At 35.8% G+C, this 27028-nt stretch overlaps 1 protein-coding gene across 2 annotated transcripts; it reads left to right on the top strand.

Moving 5' to 3' along the window:
* The first annotated feature begins 11893 nt into the window (after window positions 1–11893).
* On the top strand, window positions 11894–23079 carry LOC120085904 (elongation factor Ts, mitochondrial). 2 transcript variants are annotated; one of them, XM_039042196.1, is made up of 10 exons: window positions 11894–12053; window positions 12244–12586; window positions 12667–12839; window positions 13008–13097; window positions 13979–14153; window positions 14512–14696; window positions 15842–15967; window positions 17132–17220; window positions 22105–22156; window positions 22648–23079. In XM_039042196.1, exons 2-9 carry the CDS (start codon window positions 12265–12267, stop codon window positions 22148–22150), a joined length of 1206 nt encoding a protein of 401 aa, XP_038898124.1. In that variant the 5' UTR covers window positions 11894–12053; window positions 12244–12264; the 3' UTR covers window positions 22151–22156; window positions 22648–23079. The 2 variants fall into 2 exon arrangements, with proteins under 2 accessions (XP_038898124.1, XP_038898134.1); XM_039042206.1 differs by lacking the exon at window positions 17132–17220.
* Window positions 23080–27028: the final 3949 nt, after the last annotated feature.

Below are 27028 nucleotides of genomic sequence, written 5' to 3'. Positions count from 1 at the left end.
AATATGCGGTGAACAGGTTGAGAAAGATTTCGGCTAACACTCCTTAGAATGCATTCATACTTGCGATCACGCAACATGCATACAACAGTAAACCACCTCTCGGTGCGAATACCATAACTTCTAAGGTTAGAACGCATGTGATAAATATGCGATAAGTCTACAGGATTTACACACAAACCTCTATTCCTATTTATGCGATGATAAGATGACATCCACACAAATATGCGACCACATAATATCATTCTTATTCCTAGGATGCATGCGATGCAAGTTGACAAACAGAGCTTATCTCTAAGTCTCTGTCTCTTGTTTATGCAAGCCTAATCTTGCTCTTTTGAGTCTAGATTCTAACCTAGCTCTCTCGAGACATTAGGTTCTTTCTTTAGACTCTCTCTCGAGTAGCTCTAAAGGGTAATTTGCACAACATAAAACAAGACAATCGCAAGCAATGAACTTCTAGGTCATGTTAGCTTAGTTCTTCTCAATCCATTGAACTAATTTAGCTACTCATGCGTATTACGAGAGTGAGCAGATGTAGAAATAGAACTTCCATTGAATAGATATGAAGATGAAGTACAAAATAACAATGCAAGTATAGTAAAGAGCCTGGTAGCAATTTATGGCTGCCAGGCGTTTACACTGTTTCTACTCGTGCTCTAAAGATATTCTTGCTCTCGCGAGAGTCGGCCCGCTCTCTGCTCTTACGCCCCAAGGTTCTCTCTCGAGTTGCCCTGGGCGATCTCCAGCACCATCATTCTTCTCTTGCTCCGCCGTAAAATGGGAAAGAAAACTATGAATAGAAGCAACTGGTTAACTCGTCAACCGATCAACCAAACAACTCCTTTTCTGAAGAATGCACTTGGTATTTATAGGGCATCAATGGTGAAAGGCGGCTTCTCTCTCCCGATTGTATAGATGGGACAACTTTAATTCATGATTGATGCGCCGAATAATTGTCATCGATAAATCTGAATGTACTTCATGACCGTTATCGGCTGTCAATCTAATTTAGATCTGACTATCATCAGCTTTCTATCCCATCACTTTTAATTATCCTTTCACCCGGATGCCTTACCATGTTGCACTGACCAAGTTGCGGCGATTCTTCTCGAGTGAATGTTTGCGAGCACGATCAATGCAAGGTCTTGCGGTGATGTTGCCTCGACCAAAAATTTCGTATGATCGCAATCTTGCATTGTGTTAACGCATATTCTGCACAAAAATACAAAAATCAATAGTTCTAATGCGCTGAACGCATGCGACCGCAATATTATAGAATTTATGCTTAATGGATGCAATTTAACATATTTTATCAATGCAATCCAACATTGTTTAATAACTTAGCACTATGATAACGTGCATTTCTGCCTGTTATCACACCCCCAAATTTAAACAATGCTTGTCCTCAAGCATAAGCTAAAGATTCCTATATACCAAGGATATTTTCTTTACAAGTCCACCGCAAAGTTCTTTTCCTAGATTTCTCAAGGATACTTCATTCAAGTCCTATATACCAGAATTTTCTTAAGTCTTATTCAAGTCTCTCTTCTTAAAATATTTCTAAGACCTAGGGCTGTCTCTTATACACATCTAGATGTGTATAAGAGACAGATCTCAGACTAAACTCATACCTATTTGGTAGTGGAGTTGCGGTCATTTATTTATGCGTTGATCCTGGTAACTTACTTTCGTTTGGCTTACCCCCACGTGTGTCATGCAGACATCCAACTATGGGTAAGTGCCTTTCACAACTTAACTCTTATCAACATGGGTTTCCCATTGCGTTGACAGTGGAGTTGTTATTCTAAAAAAAAAATCTTTTTTTTCTTTCTTTCTTTCTTTTTTTTTTTTTTTTGAATACCTCATCCCCAAATTTAAAATGCGGCAATGTCCTCATTGCCAAAAGATTAAAATAAGTCATGTGATGGTCATAGAATGCGTTGTAAAGAAAGTTTGAAGAAAGCTAGCAAACCCCTAATTTCGAGAAATATTTCATGAGGTGACTATCTTAAGATTAAGTTGAAATCATACTTGGCAAAGAAACAGAATGCGGTGACTCGCTAAATTTATCTATGTCAAATGATTGCGATGATTAAAGAGGATACAGTGATAAAACTTTGAAGACTAAAATGCAATGTGATAGAGCAAAATTGGAAAGAAAGATAAGGAAGAATACACCCCCAAATTTTGCGTTTTTGCCCGCATTGTATTGACGCATCCATCTTTGCGGTGATCTCTCTTTTTTAGGTTGCAGTGATGGAATAAGATAAGTGCTTCTTCGCGTAACATCTCCGCAATCCAGCACCTCGATCGTTGTAAGAAAAACAAAGAAAGGGTCAAATTATTTTAAACAAAATAAAAATCATTATCGTAATTTTTTTTTTTTAGAAATAAAGAAAGTGATAGTGAAATAAGGATATATCAGAATTTGAAAAGATAGTAAAAATTTCAAGTAGTGGAGAAAAGAGTTGAAGACTTGAGGTTTCCTAAAACTTGCGTCCCTAATAAGTTGCGATCATTTGATAACGCAGGGACCACTAATTTTCAGCTGGTTTGCTCACGTCCAAGGTTGCTTTTCTTGCTTTTCTTTGTCTTCTAGGGTCTTTATTGCCTTAATCCGGAGCTTTTCCCTATGAATTCTCATTACAATTTCCCCTTTTCGCACATCAATTTGAGCACGACCGGTTGAAAGGAATGGTCATCCCAATATGATGGGCGCATCTTCATCCGCTTTATAATCCAAAATGAGGAAGTATGTCGGCAAGATGAATTTATCGATTGAAATTGCGGCATTTTTCAACTCTTCTTAAGGATATATTCGAGATCTGTCCGCAAGCAGGAGAGTTTCCTTTGTGGGCATAAGTGTACCGACATTCAATTGTTTGAAGATTGATAGTAGCATTATTTTTATACTTGCCCCAAGATCGTATAGTGACTGGCCATTGAAGGTCCCTCCGATAGAGCATGGGATTGTGAAGATTCCCGGGTCGCCTATTTTAGGTGGGATCATAACATTTTGCGCCGCAGCCACTATTGCGATATTTTCTTCCTCAATTTGTTCCTCTTTCAATCTTTGCGGAGTTACTGGTGGTTGTACTTTTTCTGTCTCAAGATCTAGAGGCTTAAGGGTGGACGCATCTTCAGGGTTTATTTTCTCGGGCTTCTCCAAACTATAGGTCAGCAGGTCTTCGGTTATCACGCATTCAAGTTGGTCACAATGCGCTTCTTCACTACTTCCGCAGTCGTGTCGTCACTTAGCAAGGAGACTACTAAGCATTTTTCCTTCCCATTACCCCCAGCATTGCGAGGGAGCTCAGTTGAGCTCGGTAACACTCCTTACGGTCTATTTTCCAGCTCACTCGGAATCTGGCCCATCTGTAATTCAAGATTGTGGATGGACGTGGCCTGACTTTGAAGCACCGTCTCATTTTTCTCTATATATTGCTTCAATAGGCTCTCCAAAGAAGAGGATTGAGGTGGTTATGTGAGCTGCTTGCTTGATTGCTCGGTTGACCGTTGTTGCGTTGAAAGAATCCTGGTGGCCCCTCTTTTTGTGCCATAGGTTGAAAATTGGTTACTCCAAGCAAAATTGGGGTGGTTTCTCCACCCGGGGTTGTATGTATTGGAAAAGGGATTATCTCTCATGAAGCATATCGACTGCGGGTTTGTTGGGCCTTCCTCCATCGGGTGAGCATCACCGCAAAGGACACAATTTGCATTCGTTTGTGTAATTGCACTGACCTGCCCTTTCTTTGCTCTCGTATTATTAATTGCGATGCCTTGTATTAAACTCATCATCGCAATCATTTGATTTTGCAGGGATGCGATGACCCCATTATTTGTGTCGTTTTCTTTGACTCTTAATCTCTGATCGCTTTCCCTCCAATCCTCATGATTTTTGGAAATGCGATCAAGTATACTCTTAGCCTTCTCATATGTTTTGTCGAGTAGATCACCAACGGCTACAGCATTGGCAGCAGTTTGCGAAAAGGGATTCAATCCTTGGTAGAAAATCTCCATTTATAGGCAATCTGATAAGCCATTGTGTGGACAGTCTCTTACCAATCGTTTGAACCTCACCCAGGCATTGCTGCACGCGATTCAGTCAATCTCCTGTTCAAAATTTGTATAATTTCTTTCTCCTAGCGGTTTTCATTTTGGTTGGAAATACTTCTTCATAAACTTTTCACCACTGTTGACCAACGGAAGTTGTCTTCTCCCGATTCGAGAGAGTATACAAATTTTATCGCATGATTTTAACACAAGAAAGAGGAAAACAGAGTTAAGTCGAATTTCCTCGTTTCGAGATAATTTTGGGGAACACAAAATGTGTTGCAAGATTTCTATGAAGCTCCGAAGAGTGATGCGTGCGGGTCTTCGCCACGCCTTCCTCCAAACTGCCCAACAGCCTGGATCATCTGCAACATTACCGGCTTCATTTCAAACCTCGATCCATCTAATGCCAGCCTTATGATTCCTGGAGAGAAATCGTAGAGGTTAGGTGACACATATTCCCCAATGGGTCTATTGCAATCATTCGCCAGAAGGATGGGGTTGGCCATTATATTATTCGCGTTAGCGGCCCTTGTGTCCAGTTGCTCCGCCATTCTTGGTGTTTCTTCTTGTTGTTGTTGGCGGTTTCTTAATCTTCATCCAAAATTCCTCTCAATTTCCAGGTCGTAATTCGCCAGAGATTGAGAGTCCTGTAAAAAAAAAAAAAAAATTTAAAAATTACCGTTAACAAACTATTTTGCCAAAGTCCCTGGCAACAGCGCCAAAAACTTGATGCGTTATTTTATTAAGTGAAAATATGGATGATATGCATTGATGGAATTACGTTGTGTACTCAAGTTTCCCCAGTGGAATTCAAGTGTAAATTCCTCTGAGTTTTCTGGTAAGTCCAGGGTCGAACACAGGGACTTGTGAAAATAGATTGCATTGATACTTTTTTACGAAAACTTTGCAGTAACGGGGAAAATAAATAAAGTGTTTGGTTGTTGATTACGTTGATTAATAATAAATAACAAATGTGGCAGAGTTTGAAAAGAGTTGGTAAACGGGAAATGCAATGAATATGCAGTGAACGGGTTGAGAAAGATTTCGGCTAACACTCCCTAGAATGCGTTCATACTTGCGATCACGCAACATGCATACAACAGTAAGCCACCTCTCGGTGCGAATACCACGACTTCTAAGGCTAGAACGCATGTGATAAATATGCGATAAGTCTACAGGGTTTACACATAAACCTCTATTCCTATTTATGCGATGACAAGAAGACATCCACACAAATATGCGACCACATAATATCATTCCTATTCCTAGGATGCATGCGATGCAAGTTGACAAACAAAGTTTATCTCTAAGTCCTTATCTCTTGTTTATGCAAGCCTAATCTTGCTCTTTCGATCCAGATTCTAACCTAGCTCTCTCGAGACATTAGGTTCTTTCTTTAGACTCTCTCTCGAGTAGCTCTAAAGGGTAGTTTACACAATATAAAACAAGACAATCGTAAGCAATGAACTTTCTAGGTCATGTTAACTTAGTTCTTCTCAACCCATTTAACTAATTTAGCTACTCATGCATATTAAGAGAGTGAGCAGATGTAAAAATAGAACTTCCATTGAATAGATATGAAGATGAAGTACAAAATAACAATGCAAGTATAGTAAAGAGCATGGTAGCAATTTATGGCTACCAGGCGTTTACACTATTTCTACTCGTGCTCTAAAGATATTCTCGCTCTCGCGAGAGTCGGCCCTTTCTCTACTCTTACGCCCCAAGGTTTTCTATCGAGTTGCCTTGGGCGATCTCTGGTGCCACCACTCTTCTCTTGCTCCGCTGTAAAATGGAAAAAAAAAACTTGGAATAGAAGCAATTGGTTAACTCGTCAACCGATCAACCGATCAACAAATAACCCCTTTTCTGAAGAATGCACTTGGTATTTATAGGGCATCAATGGTGAAAGGCGGCTTCTCTCTCCCTGTTGTACAGATGAGACAGCTTTAATTCCTGATTGACGCGCCGAATAATTATCACCGATAAAGCTGAATGTACTTCGTGACCGTTATCGGCTGTCAACTTAATTTGGATCAGACTGTTATCAGCTTTCTGTCTCATCGCTCTTAATTATCCTTCACCTGGATGCGCTGACCAAGTTGCGGCGATCTTTCTCGGGTGAATGTTTGCGAGCGCGATCAATGCAAAGTCTTGTGGTGAAGTTGCGATCGACCGATAATTTCGTATGATCGCAATCTTGCATTGTGTTAACGCATATTCTGTACAAAAATATAAAAATCAAAAGTTCTAATGCGCTGAACGTATGCGACCGCAATATTATAGAACTTATGCTTAATGGATGCAATTTAACATATTTTGTCAACGCAATCCAACATTGTTTAATAACTTAGCACTATGATAATGTGCATTTTTGCCCGTTATCATATAGTGTATTGTATTGTAATAGTTACTTTATTATACACCTCACTAGAGTTTTAGGACAAGTGGCGGATAGTTGGGACTTATGTCCTAAATCTCGTAGTTTGTAATATTGTAAACATTATTATTTATCAATAAAATATAGGGGTATTTTATTCATTAGTCTTGTATAACTTAATCCAATAAACTAAGATCCATTGTTTTTAATGTAACTTAAACAATACGTTGTAGACGTATAGTTGGATCTTGTTTGTTGAACCTAAAAGATCTATAGTATATAAACTTGGGTATATTATCCTTATAACACTATGGATACGACCCACTTTGTAAATACTACAAGTATTGTAAGTGTTACAAACAATTTGATTCACGTCGTTCATGTAATAGACATGCGAGTGGGGGTATCCTATACAAAAAATTTGTATAAGTTCAAACCGCAATAATTAATCTATCACTATAACACCGTTGGTTGAAAAGATTAATATTTTATAAGATGACCGTAGGTAACTCAATTTCAATATTGAGTGAGTTATGGACTCCTGCCTTTGAGGGACTGTCCTTTGATTTGTATGCGTGAGAGTGGCCTAAGTCGCTAACTCAATATGTCTACCATTTTAGGGACAAGACTGAGTAGAGAGTTGGGAATATGACTATACGAGATGAAATTTACTCCTTTCCGTCTTTAGGAAAAGTAGAGAAGTTGTTCCTTTAAGTATTGACTCTGTTTCTTGAATAGTGGGGCCCCTTCCCTCTCATTGGCTCGAGAGAGATTTTTTTTATGATAAGACCATAAACAGGTTGTTCATTAGAGAATCAGTGGAACTTAAGAAACTAGAAACGATAATTGACCCAATTGTAATTATGAATGACTCGTGAAGGATTGACTTACCAGTAGTGGTTATAACCATGGACATACAAATATATCTACAGTGCAAAGAGTGCAACTGTGGGTCTTTAGTGGAATGACCACAGTTAATGAATGTTGATTTAATTAAAGAGTGATATGAAAACTCTAAGATTTGAAAATTAGAAACCCAAATGTTGAACCTCTAATATTGAATTCTAGCCCCAATCAACTTGATAATAATCCTAAAGGGAAGAATTAGGTTTTGATTAATATTTAATCGAAGACCAAGAGATAAGGAGAACTAGTTCCTTACTCCAAGTTCGAACACTCCATAAACAAAATGACCAAACTTACTTGAATGTTCTTAGCATGCAACCACGATTCAAGAATCGCAAAAGTGGTGATGAAACTCTGTCATCTACTAAAAATTTTTCATTCAAAGAAAACCCTAAAACTCAAAACATCAGATTGTTATGTGTTGCCAGTAATGAGGCATTGGAGAATGCAGTCCTAGAGGAGGTGCATAGGTTCAACATATGCTATGCACCCAGGTAGTACCAATATGTACAAAACCTTGAAGAAATCTTATTGGTGGCCTGGAATGAAGAAATATATGGCAAGTTATGTAGACAGATGCTTGATCTGTCAGTAGGTTAAGCTAAAACGTCAGAGGCCTACAGGTTTTTTGAACCCACTTTCAATACCTAAATGGAAATGTGAATATGTGACTATAGATTTTTTGTTTGGCTTACCTAGGACACCCAATGGTTATGATGGCATTTGGATAATTCTAGACAGGATGACTAAGACGACAAAGTTTTTGTCAGTTAGAACCACTTATACCCTTGATTAGTTGGTCAGGATGTATGTGGACAGAGTGGTAAGCTAGTTTGGGCACCAATATCGATTATATTAGATAGAGATATGAGGTTTTCCTTGAAGTTATGGCCTAGTTTGTAGAAAGCACTTGGTACTAAGTTGCATTTTAGTACAACATTTCATCCTCATATAGATGGATAGTCAGAGTAGACGATCTAGACATTAGAAGATATGTTGAGGGCTTGTGTGTTACGATTTAAAGGTAGCTGGGATACACACTTGCCTTTAGCAGAGTTTGCTTATAATAGTAGTTATTATTCCAACATTAGTATAGCTCTGTATGAAGCCCTGATGGAAGAGAACTCCGATTTGTTGGAATGAAGGTGGTGAAAGACAGTTAATCAAGCCAGAGTCAGTACAAATGACTTTAGATAGTGTTAAGTTGATAAGAGAAAATTTGAAAACAGCTCGAGACAGACAAAAAAGTTATGCAAATAAGCGAAGAATAGAGCTCGAGTTTGTGATTGGAGACCTAGTATTTTTTAAATTATCACCATGGAAATGAATACTCTGGTTTGACAGGAAAGGCAAGTTGAGTCCAAGATATATAGGACCCTATGAGATAGTTGAACAAGTCGGGCCAACAGCTTACAGATTAACCTTACCTGCAGAGTTATCTAAGATACATATGTTTCTATGTTAAGGAAGTATGTTCTAGACCATACTCATATTCTACAAGAACAGTCAGGACAGTTGAAGAAAAATTTTTCCTATGAAGAAGAACCGGTACAGATACTAGACAGAAAAGAGCAGGTATTAAGAAACAAAACTATTCCATTCGTTAAAGTACTGTGGAGAAACCATGGAATAGAAGAGGCTACATGGGAAGCTAAAGAACAAATGAAAAATAAGTATCCCCATTTATTTAGTTAACTGAGCTCGAGACAAATTTAAAGGATAAAATTTCTCTAAGGGGAAGGTAAATTGTAAACACTTAAACTTGTTTTACTAGTTAATTATGTTTAAGTCCTCTTAATTATGTATTTAAGCTATTGTAAGTATGTACCATTGATGTTATATTAGTAGCAATGTAGGAAAGGCTTACTGTGTAGATATGTAAGGTTTAAATGAGGAAAAAAAAATATTCCAAATGTTTGAGAATAAGGCTCTCAGGTGAGATGAAGAGGAATTAACAGAGAGCTCGATGCGACGAAGTCGTTCAAGCTATGCGGCCAAAAGTCCAAGAAGGGGACATCATAACTAAATAAAAGTTCATAAGGTATGGTAAAAGCCATAGGAGAGGGTAAGTTGGCTCTCGTGTGAGAAAGAGTGGGTCGAGGCAGGTAAAGAGGCGTATACGAGTAATCCTATATGAGATTGGTGATAATCAATGTAGGTAGTGTGCGAGCAGTCAAGTTGCCTAGGCAAGTATTTCAAAAGGATGTGAAGGCATGTGTAGGGAGGGTCATGAAATAGTACTGATCAAATGGCTAAGTAATTAATGTATTATTAATTAATTTTAAGTAAAATTAACTCCATGTTATGCAGGAGAGTGGGTGAATGGAGAGTTCCCCTTTTATGTTAAGTGCAGGGTCACTGTATTTTTGGAAGCAATTACAAAAACTTTCTCTTGCTTTTTGTCATTACTTTCTCAAGATAATCTACAGAAAAAATGTTCTCTGTAAAATCTAAAAGATCTCATGTTGAAGATGTGATCTACTTAATTAACTTTTTTCTTTTTAAATTAATGTTTATGTTTGAAGATGTAATCTTTTATTTTTTTCAAACCCTCTCGCACATGCATCACCAACATGGGATTTTTTTTTTTTTTTTTTTTTTTTGAAGTGGTTTATTAAGAAGGCACTCCTACAAGTGGGTTCTTGCTAATAGATATAACAATGGAGACGTTCTAAACAAAGAGGAGAAAATCAACAATTTGGAGAACTTTTGGTGAAGTGAGAAAGAGTCTTCAAAGATATTTCTCTTCTACTTTTAAATTTATGCATAGCCTAAAATTGTTTATAGCATGTGATGTTTGTAGTTTTCTTATAGTTATGTATTTTTCATCTTCCCAAAATAAAAACAAAAGTGATAAAATGCTTTCATTGGGGATTCAATCTCATCATTAAGCATCCAAGTATATGTCAGAGTAGTCAAGCACCATAAATGTTTTCCTTTATTTTGGACCTCACGTTCTTCTTCTTATAAAAAAAGTTACCATTATTGTCACGTGCAAGTCAGACTATTTCCACTTTCTAGATTTTGCCATCAACATCATATATAAATATCTAAAATTTTAAAATACATATTGAAACATATTCGAATAGATGTCTTAACTAATCAAGTAATATTCATATTGAGAGTTTTTTTTTTTAATCTAATTTATTTTAGACTTGGCTAGTCGCGAGCAAGTTTACATGATCGAGCAATCGTCAACTAATGTCCACAACCAACATGCATCCTTTGCCCCTTTGTGGAGCAAAGGAATTGCTTCAACTAATTTTTATGCACTTTCACCGGTGGCCTTGGGCCTAGTTAACCTTAACCTAAGTTTACTTAAATATCATATTGCACGAAGACAAAATCATATCTTGTTCATTTAAAAATATTAAATAATATATATATATATATATTATATATATATTATATATATATATACTATATATCTATCTTGCTTTCAACTAAGTAAAGAGAATTTATGCAATTACAAAATTTGATTTAAATTCTATTTTAGTCTTTAGATTTTTAATTTTATTTCATTTTAGTCATTAAAATTTTAAAGATCTATTTTGGCATGTAATCTTTAAAACAAATTATTTTTGTCCTTATTTTATTATTTTTTTTTAACAAATTAATAACACATGTTTGAGTATATGTACTAACACACTAAGAGTGATAGTTAATTCAATTCTTTTGATTTTGGAGTCAACCAAGAACCAAATCATACTAATAGGTTTTATAAAAATGAAACCAAACTAACGTTCAATAAATGACAAAATCATCCCTTTTTTTCCTCCCTCCCTCTATTTATCCCCACCATTCTTTAACCATTGGACTTGCAGACAATTAAGTTAAAAGTCTATTTTGGTTATGACTAATCTAAAGTAACTTTTTTACATCGTGTTTGTAAAAAGTGTTTAGAGTGGTATTAAACTTTTTCTCCGCATGTGTATTGTTGCCACCATTCGTCCGGATGGGCTCAACTACAACATTTAATAAAGAGTTATTTAGGGCAACTACTGGAATTTTTTAATAGGAGGAGTTGTAGAGCTGCAATGGTCAAGATGAGTTAATAAATTATAAAATTAATATCTTTTTAGTATGAAATCTACACACTCCTTAGACAAAGAAGAAGTAGAATTCACAATTCCAACTTCTTGGGCCAAACACCTCAAACAAAATGCATATTGTTTTTGCAAAAATAATAATGAGGCAAAAGTATTTGCAAATATTGCATAATGCAAAAGCATTTGCAAATAACGATAAAGTCTATCATCAATAGGAGTCTATGAGTAATAGAAACTATTACTAATAGATACGATTATTTTACAATATTACTATATACTATTAGTGAAAAGTAGATGGTAAAAAGGAAAATTGGGAGGTAAATGTAGTATCTATAGATTTAATTTTTAAAAACGAAAAAGAAAAACCTAAATGGTTGGAAATGGGTTGCTATTACCCTAAACTTTTCAATTGAAATGTTGGAGGCCCAAAACGTTAGGGTTTCATCAATTTCAAAGCCCAATCAGCTGTTCCCCTAGTTACCCATAGTCCAATACCATGAATTCCATGTCAATTTGCTCGAAGAAAATCACTCCTTCAAGCTTCTGTTCATCGCTCCAAACAACCAGAAAACTGGAAAAGTTCAGTTTGTATTATCATTGTATGTTGAATTAACCACTCATTCACCATCTTCATTCGTCTTCCCGTCCTGTGAAACGGTCAGGTATGGTTCTTCATCCATTAGACATTCATATTCAATTTCAAACCTTAAACCTCTCTGTCACCAACCCCTTATTAGTTTTTTCTTTGATTTTGCACATTGGAAGCCATTTCGAAGTTCTTTTTTCCATTATTCCGATATCTTGATGCTAAGTTTTTCTCCTCTGTAATTGTTTTCTTTTTGCTGCTTACAGATAAACCTGTTGAATGCTAGCATGGCGTTTTGTAGAGCTGCAAAACGTTCCATTGGATTTGTGATTTCTAACAGGCTGCTGAATGACGCTGGTCGGCGTGGATTTTCCAGTTGCGCTACCAATAGAACATTTATTGTTAAAGACGTTCAATTTGGTAGTTCAGTTCCTTACGTTCACGATGGCAATTCCGCTATTTATTCGAGGCTTAGTCTGTTGAGAAGATTTAGTGTCGAAACCCCTGCCGGGTCGGAGCAGATGAGTCTCATAAAGCAGCTGAGAGAAAGAACTAGTGCACCCATCAAAGATGTCAAGGCTGCTCTCATTGATTGCAATTGGGATATTGGTAAGACATCGCGATAGTTTCTGAAACTTTCTCTTGTTTTTGGTTTCATTTGCTGATGATATCTAATGTTGGAAGTACAGAAGCAGCACAGACAGAACTGCGAAAAAGAGGAAAGGTGTTAGCCCTGAAAAAGTCTTCTCGAACTGCTGCTGAGGGCCTTCTTGCCTTGGCCCAAAATGAAACCAAAGCTGTTGTTATTGAACTTAATTGCGAGACTGACTTTGTTGCTAGGAATGAGATTTTTCAATACTTGGTAAGTTTTTTTATTGCCTTTTTCATTTGTATGCAACATTTCCATTTTAATACATGTGAATTACTTTACATGTAAATGATCATTTGTAGATTGTACGAACTGCTATAGTTTTCTTCTTCAGGAAACCTTGTTCTTTTGCTCATAAGGTATCGTTTTATTTTATTCCAGGCTCTATCTTTAGCAAGGCAAGCATTGTTGTCTGAGAGTTTGTCTCATAATGATTCCGGGACCTTTCCTGTTGGACCAGAGCAATTGGAGGTTGAGTTTTGTAAAAAATGATTGCTTAATTTTGCTATTTGTTCTCATATTGTATGGATGCGAGTAGTGATGGGTGGAATTAGCAGATATGGGTGGCATCTGTTGGTTATTGACAGTTTAGGAGCCATTGGAAAGATATTTTCCATTGTCTTTGTAATTTTCTCAAATTTCAAAGTTTCTCAGTAAAGAATGGTTCACATTTAATTCTAGGAGGATCATTTTTTCCATGTGAAATGAAAAGTTAATAAATATAAGACGATTCTGGGGAGGATATCCCACACAGACATGATCAAGTGACATTACAAGAAGGTTTCTGTGTGGGGCTATGTTTTCTCTGCCTTCCCATTCTTCTTTATAGATTTTTATTTCTTATTTTATTTTAATATATTACAAGTAATGGCATTGACAAGCAGTTTGACCACTTGAAAAATCCTTTTTATTTTTTTATTTTTTATTGAACATAAAAATTTGAAATCCTGCATGTAGTGTCACTTGATCATTGATTCTCAAATCCTTGTGGCGAGAGTGCTCTTGATGGCTGTGCTGTGCCTGCTTCAATTTCACTGGTAATACCTTATGTAGATGTGGTATGGTGGGCTGATAACATTACTCAAACAGTGTTTCAAACCTTTTGTTGTCTTCATGAATAATCACTTCCCCCTTGATTGCTTAAAAAATAGGTGTTAATGGATATTCTCATAATTTGGACCGTGTTTCATTGAAAATCTTGGATAATGTTCTCATACTTTTGATTAAAATCAGATGCAAATAATAGTCTTCTGTTATTATTCATCATTTCTAATTGAAATTATATTTTAACGGATCTTATTTAGCATATCTAATCCATATTTGAATATAATGGAATTCTTGCCACTTGTCAGGGAATGAAATTAAATCTTGAACATCCAAAAATTAATGGAGAAACAACAGCTCTTAATGCAGTTACTGAAGTGGCAGCCATAATGGGGGAGAATATTAAGCTAAGACGAGGTTTTTTGATGTCTGCTTCTTCAAGTGGTGTTATTTCATCATACCTCCACACAAGTCCTCAGCCAGGTACTCTGATTTGAACTGCCTTGTCTTGTTTTAGGGATGGGATACATTTTTCCTTGGGTGGTTGACATTCTGATATATGGGTTTTGAACTTTGAGGAGCATTCAACTTATCCTTAACGGTTCATTCTTTTCCATTAAATTTCCATGGTGGCGATTTCATGGATGCTTGGAGTGGCTCCTACCTTACTTTCCTTATATAACTTACTTGAATGTCTATGAATTTTGTGCGTATTGACAATTAGGACAGAAGACCAAAAAATTCTCTTGATGTCAATTAAATGACATTCCACAGTTGGCAAAATTAGAGTTGACTATACTTGTTTTAATCTTAACCTTCATTTTGTGTTTCTGTTTCTTAGGTTTGGGTCGTATTGCTGGAATTTTGTCTCTTGAAGTTGAGGGTGGTAATTCACAGTCAGATGCTCTTCAACGTGTTGGGTCAGAATTAGCAATGCATATAGTGGCTGCAAAGCCATTGTTCTTAACGAAAGAACTTGTTGCTTCTGACACATTAGAGAATGAACGTGAAATTCTAAAGTCTCAGGTCTGTTTAATATGTACAATTTTACGAGTCTTAGGTTTATTACTGGGTATTATTGTTCAAGATCTTTTCTTTTTCTCTCTATTATTTTCTTCTCCCCACCCTTTTCAATTTCAATATTGCCTTACGTATAGATTGTCTGTCATTTGCATTGAATTTTGATAAGAATGGAGCTAGATGACACACGAGTGTGCACACACAAAAGGGTCTTGAAATTCATCTCTTGGGGACAGAGAGTTTGGCATTAAACTCAAGAAGACACGCCAAACTTGCGTGTGTCTATTTGCCATGTTTATTTATTTATTTATAAATTCAGACAAGGTGAGAACTTAAAATGAATTCATCCCTGTAGATGAAAGGGGCAGAAGACTTTTTCATTTATATTGTGTCTATGTGCATGGGAAGGGGTGGGGGATCTGATTAGAAGAAACCTAACCCTAGATAGGTTGGTACAGTGGCGATGCAAAATATGGGGGACGTGATTATTTGGGAAGAAAGTGATAGAAATTGTAGAATGTGGCTATGCAACTACAAGCCTAAAACGGAAATAGAACCCTAAACTTCTCCATGGGGCTGTTATAAACGATATGATTATCTGGGCCGTTCGTGAGTTATTAAGGTTATCTTGGTCACTCTGCCCCTCGAACTCAATTGACTATTTTTGCACAAATGTAGTTAAACAGTAATAAGGTATATGATGTTCTGTCCACCGTTCATCCTTAAATTTGAAAACACATGTAATTACTTCCAAAGATATATATAACCATCCTTGGAAGACAAAATTACACACACACACACATATTAATTAAAACAACTTTCATACAAAATGACATATTTTAAAGAAAATATTAAATTATGAATTTGGCTTTTGTATTTTCAAGGTTGTATATATTTAGTCATTGTATTTAAAAAAGTTTTAATAGGTCCTTGAACATTTAGATTTTTATCTATTTAGTCTCTGTACTTCAAAATATTCTAATATGCACCTAGACTTTCAATTTTGTTGTCGTGAATGTGATTTATTATTATAATTATTGTAATTATTATTTTCCAGTGATCAATTGTGATGTCAATTACTTTGTGGTATTTAATATCTTATTTTAGAATATCATTTATTTATGATATTTCTGTGAACTTTCATATGTCAGGCCGAAACAACTGGCAAATCTCAAATGGCCATAGAAAAGATGGTTGAAGGTCGTTTGCGGAAGTACATGGAAGAAGTTGTCCTGATGGAGCAGAAGTTTATTGTTAATGATAGTATAAATGTAAAGGTGAGGTGTCAATCATATTCTCAATTTATATCTTCTCAAGAATCAATCGAGTACACTGATAGAGTTGAATATTGCTAATAAATGGTTAAAAGTGCCTTTGGTTTACTATATTAAATTCTGATGCTTTTGTTTAAGGTTACAAGTTTGTATTTTTATGAATTGCTTTTAAATATTCAATGTATTAGTACATTTAATGTTTGAGCATAATGGCATATTAGTTTAGTTATGGTTTTTGAGTTATTCAACATTTTACTTTGTGCTGCAACCACCATAGATTAATAAAAGGGTAACTGTAAATTGGACCTTTTTTTTGTGGAAATTATAGGTTCAAGTACTAGTGGATGCTAGCTTAAAACTCATTGTAGTGTGTGTTTCCAGAAAAGATGTTTGGATTTTTTTTCAAATTAATGTTTGAGAGAAAAACGATTTCCATCAGAAAAAATACATGTCAATCTCAGCATTTGGTCATTATCTTCTGTTTGAGCTCAAATTCACTCGTCTGTTGGCTTTGCTTTTCTTTACTAGGAATGACTCACGATATCCAAAAATGTTGTTTGCGGGACCACTAATGAACACGAACATTTAGATAATGAAAAATAACATTTTTTTTATAAACAACTTTTCACAATCATTATTCTTCATAAAGATTTCAAGATTCTGTCTCCACGATCCCCATTCTTGATAAAGACTTCAAGATTCCAACTTTGAAAGTCATGCGGTTTTTCAAGGTAGTTGACAAGGAAATGATTCATATTAGGAAAGGTCCTATAGGTCTGTGTAGACATGTTTGTCCTTTTCATTTTATGCACACACACGCATGCCCATTATTCTTGATAAAAGCATTACAATTTCCTTCTTATGAAAATTATATCAGATTAAAGATGAACACATAAGGTAGAATTCAAAACAGGAAAGATCAAAATGGAAAGTTTAAATGATTAATTGTTGAATAATACTGGCAAGGACTCCACTTTGAACAAAGATCTCTGAAGCTGCAACTTCATAGTAAACGAGTACGAACATTTTATTAGTAAATTTTTAATTGTATATTGCCTATTTCTTCCCCAATGGATTATTATGTACAAGCATGGTATATATTTGTCATGGAACTCCATGTTTCTTAGATCTCCAGTTTAATTGTGATACATTGGAACTATTTTTCAGACTTTGCTGGATAACCTGTCCAAGGAAGTGGGTTCGCCAGTGAAGATTGGAAACTTTCTAAGAGTGGGTGTCGGGGAAGGGATTGATAGGTATACTCTACTCATATGTCATATTTTTCTTTCTGAATGGAAAGGTTTCACTAATTAGCTACGCTCCTCTTCATTTACTGAAGATGTCCAGTTCAGTTTAATGTGCCACACTCGTCATTTGTATTGGTAGCATCCAAGGTCTACGGTAACTTCTCTGACAAAAAAATCCAAACCCAAAATTATTTAGGTATCAAGAACGCTTGCCAGTTAGCTATGGCAGAAGAGACTATGATTGTTGGCCTTACCTATAGAGCACCAAAATTAAAGTACAAAAGGCGCTCTTCAGCATTCTTTAAAGTTTTTATTTAATGTAGAGTTTCAAGCAATGTTTTGGAATATGTGGGCTGGAGGCTCTATTTCCTTTTTAAGGAGAAAGGTAGCATGAAGCCTCAATTTCAATAAAAGTAAAAATTCATGTAAAATTATGTATTATAAAATTTAATATACAGAAGTATAAAAGAATAAAAGAACTGTTAAAACTTCGTTAATATTTTGAGCAAAAAACAAAATTTTCATTGATAAATGAAAAGGAAGAAAATGTTGTCAAATTTCATCATTATTATCACTAACAAAATCAACGTCTTTAAATTTTGTCTTCAATGTTGTTTTCTTAAACCTCACTACTCAAAGAATAAGTTGTCCAACTCTTGGTACGTAGGTATAAAACACACAAATGAAACGAAAAAAGAACTTCTAATATCCTACGAGTTTCCTTCACACCCAAATGTTGTAGTGTCAGATGGCTTATCGCGTGAGATTAGTTGAGGTGTACTTGGTATGTAGGTATAAATCCTATGAGTTTCCTTCACACCCAAAGAATAAGCTAGCCCGGACACACATGGATATAAAAATTTAATACAATTCTTCGCGTGATTTTAAGATGTAATGCCCTAAGCTCAAGGTTCAAAATTCGAATTTGGCATACAACCCTGGCAATCCTTTGTGACTTGGCCACATCATCTTACTTGTCTCTAACGACTCATAGAGTGAAAACTGTCCCCATAGGTTAACGTGGGTCCTTTCAACATGTTTTGTCCTCACTTACATGTTTCTAGGAAAATTCTTAAGAAGTCGGGCATAGGAATGTTCTTTCTTATCATTGAGTCACAAAAAAGGAAAGCCTATCTTACTAGTATAGGTAGTAGCTATCAATTCTTTTAGTTCTTTCTTAATCATACTTGCATATCCTCATAATCCCTTTCACTCAAATCCTAAGTTACAACATTTGAGTTTCCAGCAACAAATACCTTTTTGTGCTAGTGAGTTAGTCTTGTGGCACCGCACCAGTCAGGTTTAAATTCATGGGTTGGTTCCCACCTCCTGCAATATTCTTCTTGAGGCAACTTACTAGTATATGCCTTTCCTAGCACATTTAAAGCATGGACTAGTTCCGTAAAAACAATGCCCCCAGTGATGCCTTCCACGTGTGTTGCAGATGCACATTGGTTTATCATTACTAGTGTCTTCGTGTTGATCAGATTGTTGTTTTTGAACTTGAGCTTGGTGTGGCTTTCCAGAGATACGTTGAGATCGTTAAGAGTTAAAAAATGCGTGGTAAAATTTCCTCTTTTTCCCCAAGGAAGAACCTGGTCTAAACGCCTTGCAATCCACTACACGGACAATTGTCCATTAATGTAGCTGCTTGAAGTGTTGTAGCAGAAGTGTCCAACCACATAGGCCTGAATTTCATTCCTCAAACTCGTTGTAAAATGCCCAGTCTTCTTGGCCTTCGTGTCTACAAGCTCAGAGAAAAAATGGAGAATTTTGTAAATTCCCTCAAATCCCTTTGTCACAGTTGTCTTGTTTGAGGTACATGAATTCTACTTGTTTCTTGAATTGAGTTATCGTTGGGTAATATTGTCGGGAGAAAGCCTCTTTAAATTGCAAAGAGGTAACTGGGCCCCTACTAACATCAATAGATCTCGTTGTTGACACCCCAATGATGCCTTCTATGTGTGGTATCCTATCAGTTGCCCCAAGAAGAATATTGCAAGCATTGGGAACCAAACCTTGAGTTTGAATCGGGCTAGTGTCGCTCGATAGATACACTCACCAGTAGGGAATTGCTACTACTTGACAAGAAACGAGAAACTCAAATTTTGTGGTGACAGTTATGCTACCTATTCTTGGTCAATATTATGCATTGATGTTGTTCAACTCGGGTTCTACTCGCTCGTTTAAATCTACCTCGTTTGAGTCAAGCTAAGTTAGAGTTGAAACCATTAGGATAGGTCTTATGTGTTTCTACACCAATAAGAGTGATCTTGTTACCCAATGAAAAATTTAAAGCTTGTCAAGTGTCAAAGTCTCCATTGCTCTTGCTTAGTTGTTGAATTCTTGGGTGGCGGACAAAAACAGAGATAGTCTATGTTGGAAGAGTGACTCCTCAGGTAGGTTGTCTACCAAATCCACGTTCCTAAACTTGATTAAGGGGGTCATGAAGAATAACTTCCCTATGGGTTATTTGGAAGCTTAAAATTCCCAAGAAAGTAAAGATCTTCCTCCGTTCCCTTGCTTATAGAGGTCTAAATACTCATGAGAAGCTTCAAAATAAGTTCCCGAATTGGTCCCTCTCCCCCTCCATTTGCTGTCTTTGTCTTAGAGAGATGGAAACGGCGGATCACTTGTTTTTGCATTATGAGTTTGCTTTTAAAGGGGTGATGTTTCCTTTTAGTACTTTTGGGGTGGCTAGCTATCTTATTAAGAAGATTGATGATTGGATAATGGGTGGACTTGATGGTGGAAGTTTTTGTGGAAAAGGAAAATCTTTGGAGATGTGCTACTCGTGCACTTTTGTGGTGTCTTTGGGAAGAAAGGAATATTGGAATGTTTGAAGATAAGTTTGCTTCTTTTGATTCTTTTTAGGCTTTTATTTAGCATAAGACCTTTCGGTGGTGCACAAATTACACAACTTTTTTTGTAATTATAGCCTTTTTATGATTATTAACAATTGGAGGGCTCTTTATTAATTTTGTGGGAGGGGGTTTCTCTACCCTTGCCCTTAGGCTGTTCTTTTGACTCTTTTTATGAATATATATCTCTATTTCTTATCCAAAAAAAATTGGGAAGTCTCATATCATTTGTTGAATGTGACACTAATAGTCTTGGATACAAATGATTGTGATTTTATCCTCAACATGGAAGATTGGCTAAGAATCATGCCAAGATTGATTGTTATCATTAGGAAGTCGTGTTCAGGGCATAATTGAGAACAAGCTTAAAGGTTTAGGGGTCAAGGACCACAGCACAGTCCTTAAGGTGGTCTCTGCCTTCAAGGAAAAGAAGTTGATCAACCAAAGGGTATGAGGCCTATTGGTTTAGTGTGGTTAACAGTAGATGTACTGGAGTTATATAGTGCCTTTGGTACCAACTGTTAGGGAGTTTTCAAATGTGTTCCTTAGGGACCTTCCAGGTTTACCATTAGCACTCAAGGTAGATTTAAGCTTAGAGGTCGAGTCAGGAACAACTCCTTCCATATAGAATGGCCCAACAGAGTAGAGCCAAAGTCATAGATAGAAGAACTATTAGACAAAGGTTTTATATGCTCTGTTGTCTCGCCATAGGTGCACTAGTTTTAATTATGAAGAAGGATGGATCCATGCAGCTTATTATAGACTATTGCGCATTGAACATGGTGCAACTTCCAAAGAAATACTATATTGAGTGATCACCTGATAATTTTCTTAGGAAGCATGTGAGTGAAAACCAAAATGTTGAAAGTGCCCATATTGGTTTGTAGGGGGATAATCTTCACTCTTTTAAGCCATTTGAGACAAGGTGATGTGACTAAATCATAGGGGATACAGGGGAATGTTAGAGTTGTGTGCAGATTTTGAATCCTAGGTCTACTGTGTTGCAAATGCTATCAAAGTGGAATCTCTTCCAATAGGATGTGGTTTAGGGACGAGCCAAGGAAAAAGTTGGTGGGCATGCAACACTCTAGTAAGAGGGGATGCATGAATGAATTAAGACCACACCTAAATGAGAGGGATCCTGAGTATGGTTAAGAAAGATTTAAAATAATTAATAACTACTACTACCTATATCAACAAGATTGATCTTTCTTTTTGGTGTCTTAATCATAGGAACTCCAAAATTAAGCTTGTTTGACTTGGAGCAATCCTATATTGGGTGACCTAGAAATTTTTCTAGGAAGCATGTTAGTGAAGACATGTTGAAATGGCCCATATCGATCAATGGGGACAATTAATGTGACAATTAATGTGACATGGCTAGGTTGTAGGGGATGCAGGGAATGTTAGGGTTGTGTGTTGAATTTTGGTCCTCCGAAGGTAACAATACAAAACCAATACCCACTTTCAGGAATTGATGATCTCTTCGATCAATTATAGGGAGTAGCTGTATTTTTTAAGACTGACCAGCAACTAGGCTACCACCAGTTGAGGATAAGAGATGAGAATATTTCCACGACAACTTTCAGTTCTAGGTATGAGCATTACAGATATATTGAAATGTCCTTTGGGCTAACTATTGCATTTGCAATTTTCATCGACTTAATGAAATGAGGATAGTGTGTAAAGAGTTCCTTGTCACCTTTGTGATTGTGTTTGTTGATGGTACTAGAGTGATTTCAAATCCTAAGCCTGTGGTGTTACACAAGATGTAAAGGCTCCAAGCCTCAGTGCATTGGCATTATCATGGGGGCATAGGTCTTTTATGACCCTAAGAGGATGCATCACTCGAGTTTAAAGATCTGTGCCTTGTCCAAATACCTGAAGCGTTATTCCTTAAAGAATTTCCATGTCATTGATGTGTTAAAACAGCTTTTCTCTTTTTACATGAATGTTGAATTAATGAAATGCTTTTCAGATAGTGTGAGGACTTGATGGGTCTTACCTTTATTGTTTTCACTGTAAATTGCAGGCTGGAAACATCGGATTCATCTGAACCTGTGGCTCAAGCTGCATAAATACAGGTAATGCTTTTGCAGGGATGTTGTAGTGTAGTTTCAAAGTTGTTCAAAGTTGTCCCAAACAAAGTTTTTCCCTCTTATTTTTTCCCTCGTCTTTGAAGATAAGTTTGTTGGTTGAATAGACATTAGTCTGAATTGTCCAACTTCTCGGACTTCACCGACCAAGCTTGTCAAAGATACTCTAATGTTGCAAGTTCAAGATTATTTGTTTTGCTTTTTTAATAAGTTTCTTGTCAGTGTTCTTTTAGGAGTAAAATTTTCAAGCTTGGGGCTAATCTAAGATGATCATAATAATGATAGTTGATGCACGGTGTACGTTTTACCATATTTGTAATTAGAGGGAGAGGAAGAGTAATTATTTGAAGTACATATGACCTAGATATTAACCAAGACGATTGTAATAATCACTACTTGATGTATGTTTTACATTTTATGATACTTGTCATTATTTTTTCGGTCAGCCACATTTGTAACATTGGATCTGTATATTGCAGAGGTCTGGCTGGTACTAGCTCTACAATTTCTCAGCATCTTAAAACTCATTTCCTGCTCAAATATTCTTGGTGGTTAAGTTCCATAGCATCCTCAGTCACTGCAGAAATTTTCAGGTGCAAACATCTAGCAGAGATTTTCTCCTCCTTGCTTTTAGCATTACAAGGATTGTATACATTGAGTTAGAAATCCTTTTGGTAACAACACCTTTGCATTTTTGTTTATCACTCATGTCTGATTATGAGATCAACTGACCAATAAATTTTGAAATCTGGGTCAGTTAAGAGTTTATGTTACTTCACACAAATTGTGCTTATTTGTCCATGAAACTAGCTTATGTCTAACAGGTAACAGTCCCACAATTCTGTGGTCTTATAAATTTTACATCCCAAAGTTGAAACAAGACAAGGAATATAGATGTTATAATTTGACAACTCGGATTCGACATCTATTTATTAGTGCATTTGGACATCTATTTATTAGTGCATTTGGGGGAAAATGATTTGAATTTTATGATAGTTAAGAGTTGCTTGATTTGATTGTGATATACTATCGAAATCTTAAATTTAGTCTCTACTCTTAGTTTATTACTAAATTTAAGATTTATTGAAAGTACGCAAACTAAATTGGATATTTGCAAGTATTAGGACTAAAATTGAATGAACTTCAAAGTATAGAGACAAAAATGGTACTTTAACCAAAATTAAATGAGTTCAAATCCTTCTAAAGTGTTGACTTATTGCTATACAATATATAAATCATATGAAAATAAAAGAATAAACAATGGACTTAGGCATGAGTTTGCTAGTATTAAACTATACAAGGAACAAAATATCGCCTAATATTCCATTAACAAAACCTAGTTTTCTAGGCATATATGAAGGAAAAAAATTGGAGAATAATTATGCAAATTCCTTCCCTACAAAAGAAAATGGGATGTCATGTATCTTACATTGACTTTCTGTAAACAATGGAGATCAAGTTTGGATTGGCTCATCGATTGAGAACTTGCTTAGTAATTGTCCATGTATTAACCAACATCAAATTGAGGTTTTTTTTTTCTTTTCTCCAAAGGTATTGAATTGCAATAAAAACAAAGTGGACTTCAAAACTCGAGGTCAATGTACTATCAAAGCAAAATACAATCAAAGAAACTAAGAGGAGAACAAGATAAAAAAATCAAACAAAATACATAGAAAAGACATGATTCAAGAAAAAAGATCTTAAGGGATGCGCCTGGTTGAGTCATCTCATAACTTAACTAAACAATTGAGGAAGATGCAAGGTAACTCTATAGATGTAAAGATTACGCACCAAATATGATAGATAATAGCACATCAAATGACTTTCCAGACCTTATGCCCCAAATGATTCCCCACGCTAAAGTGGCAAAAAACATTGAACATTGTTAAGTGACTGTCTAAGCATAAAGGAAACATCAAACACTATTAAACAGAGTGGTGGATGCTTTCAATCCTAAAGTCCTTAGGCGATTGTTTATGCAAACATACAATGAAGTTTCTTCTAAGGTCCTCAACAGATTTCCCTTTTGTTCACATTTCTCTTCTATAAGCTTATGCTAAATTAGATTCTAGGGAAAATTAAAATAATGAGAAATGCATGGGCTTGAATTTATGTGAGATATTGGTCGTTTGGTTTGGATACTTGAGGATAAAGCAATTTCCATTTTAGTAATATTTTAATGAGTCATGTTTTCTTTTATTCGACATGTGGAATAAAGTAGGAGATTCAAATCTCTCACCTCTTAATTGACGACATATATCTTTACCACTTGAGCATAGCTCAAGTTAATTCAAGTAGGTTGCAATGTTCATCATTAAATTGTTTATGTTTTGTCACCTTTAGAAATTTTATAGTTAGCAAAATACTAGCATCCACTAAGCATATGTTATTTTTATCAACATAAATGTATCATTTTGTTTATAATGATTTAAATTTTAAATTTTGTTTATTATGTAGGATTTTTTCTCCACCACAATCTACATCACCAGCTACCAAATCAATGATGGTGTATAGTTTTTTTCCCATAACAAATAAAAATTAGAATATGACATTACAAATAATGAGGGAAGGATTTAAATTTAAGGGAACTGCAATGGGTAGCACTTTAAGGACTAATAATTAAGTGCATAGCAACATTGTAAAATAATTGCAAATATAGCAAAGTCTATCAATGAAAGATTATATCGTTGATACACTCCTTATTAGTGATATGATATATTGCCTGTAGACTCCTATTAGTGATATGGTCTATGTTGATAGACTCTAAAAGCTGAATCTAAATTTTGTTATATTTGCAAATTGTTTTGCATTGTATTATATCTGCAAATATTTTAGGCCTAGTTGCCGTATTTGCAACTGTCCTTTAAATTCATAATAGTTTATAGGTGTAACGACCCAACTCTCCATTATACTTCTAGGAAGCTACTATATGCATGCATAGACTTGACAATAAATTTCTTGAGAAAAAATAAATTAAATAAAAGAAATAATACTTTTATTTCATTAAATAAAGCTAAAATAATAAAAACCTGAAAATATCATTCGGGGTATCCCTGACTTTGTTTTAGAATAAATTGAGCCAATAAATAAATTAATCAATAAATAAACAAAATAACCAAGGGTTTTAAAGAACTAAACTACTAAACCAAATCATGTCAAACAAAAGAAATGAACAAATGCAGAAGCGACGTCATGTCCCAACGACCGAGTCACTAATTCTTCCTGTCATTTTCCATCTGATCCCTTCCCTTACCTGAAAAACATGGAAAGAAGAGAATGAGTATAAAATATACCCAGTAAGCAACCCACTACCACCCTCCTACGTGAATTGTTAGCCTTCCTATCGGGGCTCAAGTGCACAATACACATCGTAGGCATAGACAAAGGAATAAGCATAAGGGGCGAATCCGAAGACACGCTTTCATAGGTGGTGACCCTGGAGGGACACAGTCATAAGCTTAAGTGGTGACCCCAAAGAAACACCATAGAATAGGCATAAGGTGTGAACCCGAAGACTCACATGCAATGTGCATAGCCTGGTAAAAACGTTAACAGTCACTATTAGTCTCACATAGGCATAAGCATACAATCAAAGTTTTAAATCATCCTTAGGGTTCACAACAGTCTCACAATTCATCCATCAATCAAACACTGCAACAATACAAAATATCAAAATTCCATAGCATAAACATAAGCTTCCATACTCCCACCAACAGTCCAACAACCACAACATAATATTTCAACCCAACATAGAAACCAATTCTTAACACATACTTGGGTTTCAGGGCGAACCGACAGTAGGTAACTTATCTGAATTTAGGCCTAAATGTTGTTATTCAAGCAAACCAACCCTTCTAGTTTCCACACAATTTGAATCAAATCCTAAAGCATGAACCAAAAATTAATTTTTAACATTCAACTTCATATTCTAAATCACAAATTTATTTAACAGAAATTTAAACCACTTACCCAATACGTGGTTTGTTTCAAAACCACTCAAAACTTCAATCAAGCAACCCAACCTAGACATATGCCACAACTAATAATTATGAACTTAAATTACATCCTTCAAATTCCAATTGACCATAAAACCTCAAATCCTTACCAAAATCATATTGAAATCAATCTTGAACTTACTGGACAACATCCCAATACTTTCCAAAAACTCCAATTCAACCTTCAAAAACCATGATCAAAAGTTTTTAAGCAAAAAAAAAAAGAAAAAAAAAAAAAAAAAAAAAAAAAAAGAACTTGTTGGGCAAACAAGAACCAACCCAAAAATTTAACAAAAATGTTAAGAACTCAACCCAAATTGGCAAGTTAAGCGATGACGCGTGCTAAAAATTAATTCAAAGAAAGGAAATCACCAAGAAATAGAAACATCCAATAAAAAATTCATAAAAAATCTCAAAGAATTCAAGAAAATCCATACAAACCTCTAAAACTAACGTCGTGGCCTTCAAACGTTCATCGAATCTGACTCATGATGCCAAGATTTACAATTACAACTCAAAATTAAAGGAAATCTAGTGATTTTTGGCCTGGAATGACCAAAACCGAGTAACATGCTCCCTAAGACGGTCTAACTCTCCCCCCAGTTCGGAAAGAACATATTTATATTACAGTCGCAACGTTGCAATACTAGAACACTCTTCGATCCAACCCTCGAGCGTTGGGGTAGGGTTGACGCAGCGTTGCAACTCTGATGCAAATTTAAGGCGCGTGCAGGTTCAACACTTTTTCGTCAAAATTCGTAGGACTGTTCCTGCAATTGCGCATTCTGCCTTATAGCGTTGGGCGAGCATTGCAACTCTGTCACATGGGCATTTTGGTAATTTCCTCTCATTTGAAGTACGGATG

This window comes from Benincasa hispida, chromosome 1 (genome assembly GCF_009727055.1).
Source record: "Benincasa hispida cultivar B227 chromosome 1, ASM972705v1, whole genome shotgun sequence".
Taxonomy (NCBI): domain Eukaryota; kingdom Viridiplantae; phylum Streptophyta; class Magnoliopsida; order Cucurbitales; family Cucurbitaceae; genus Benincasa; species Benincasa hispida.
The sequence above is the reverse complement of the archived record's forward strand: the minus strand, read 5'-3'. Positions and strand labels throughout refer to the sequence as shown.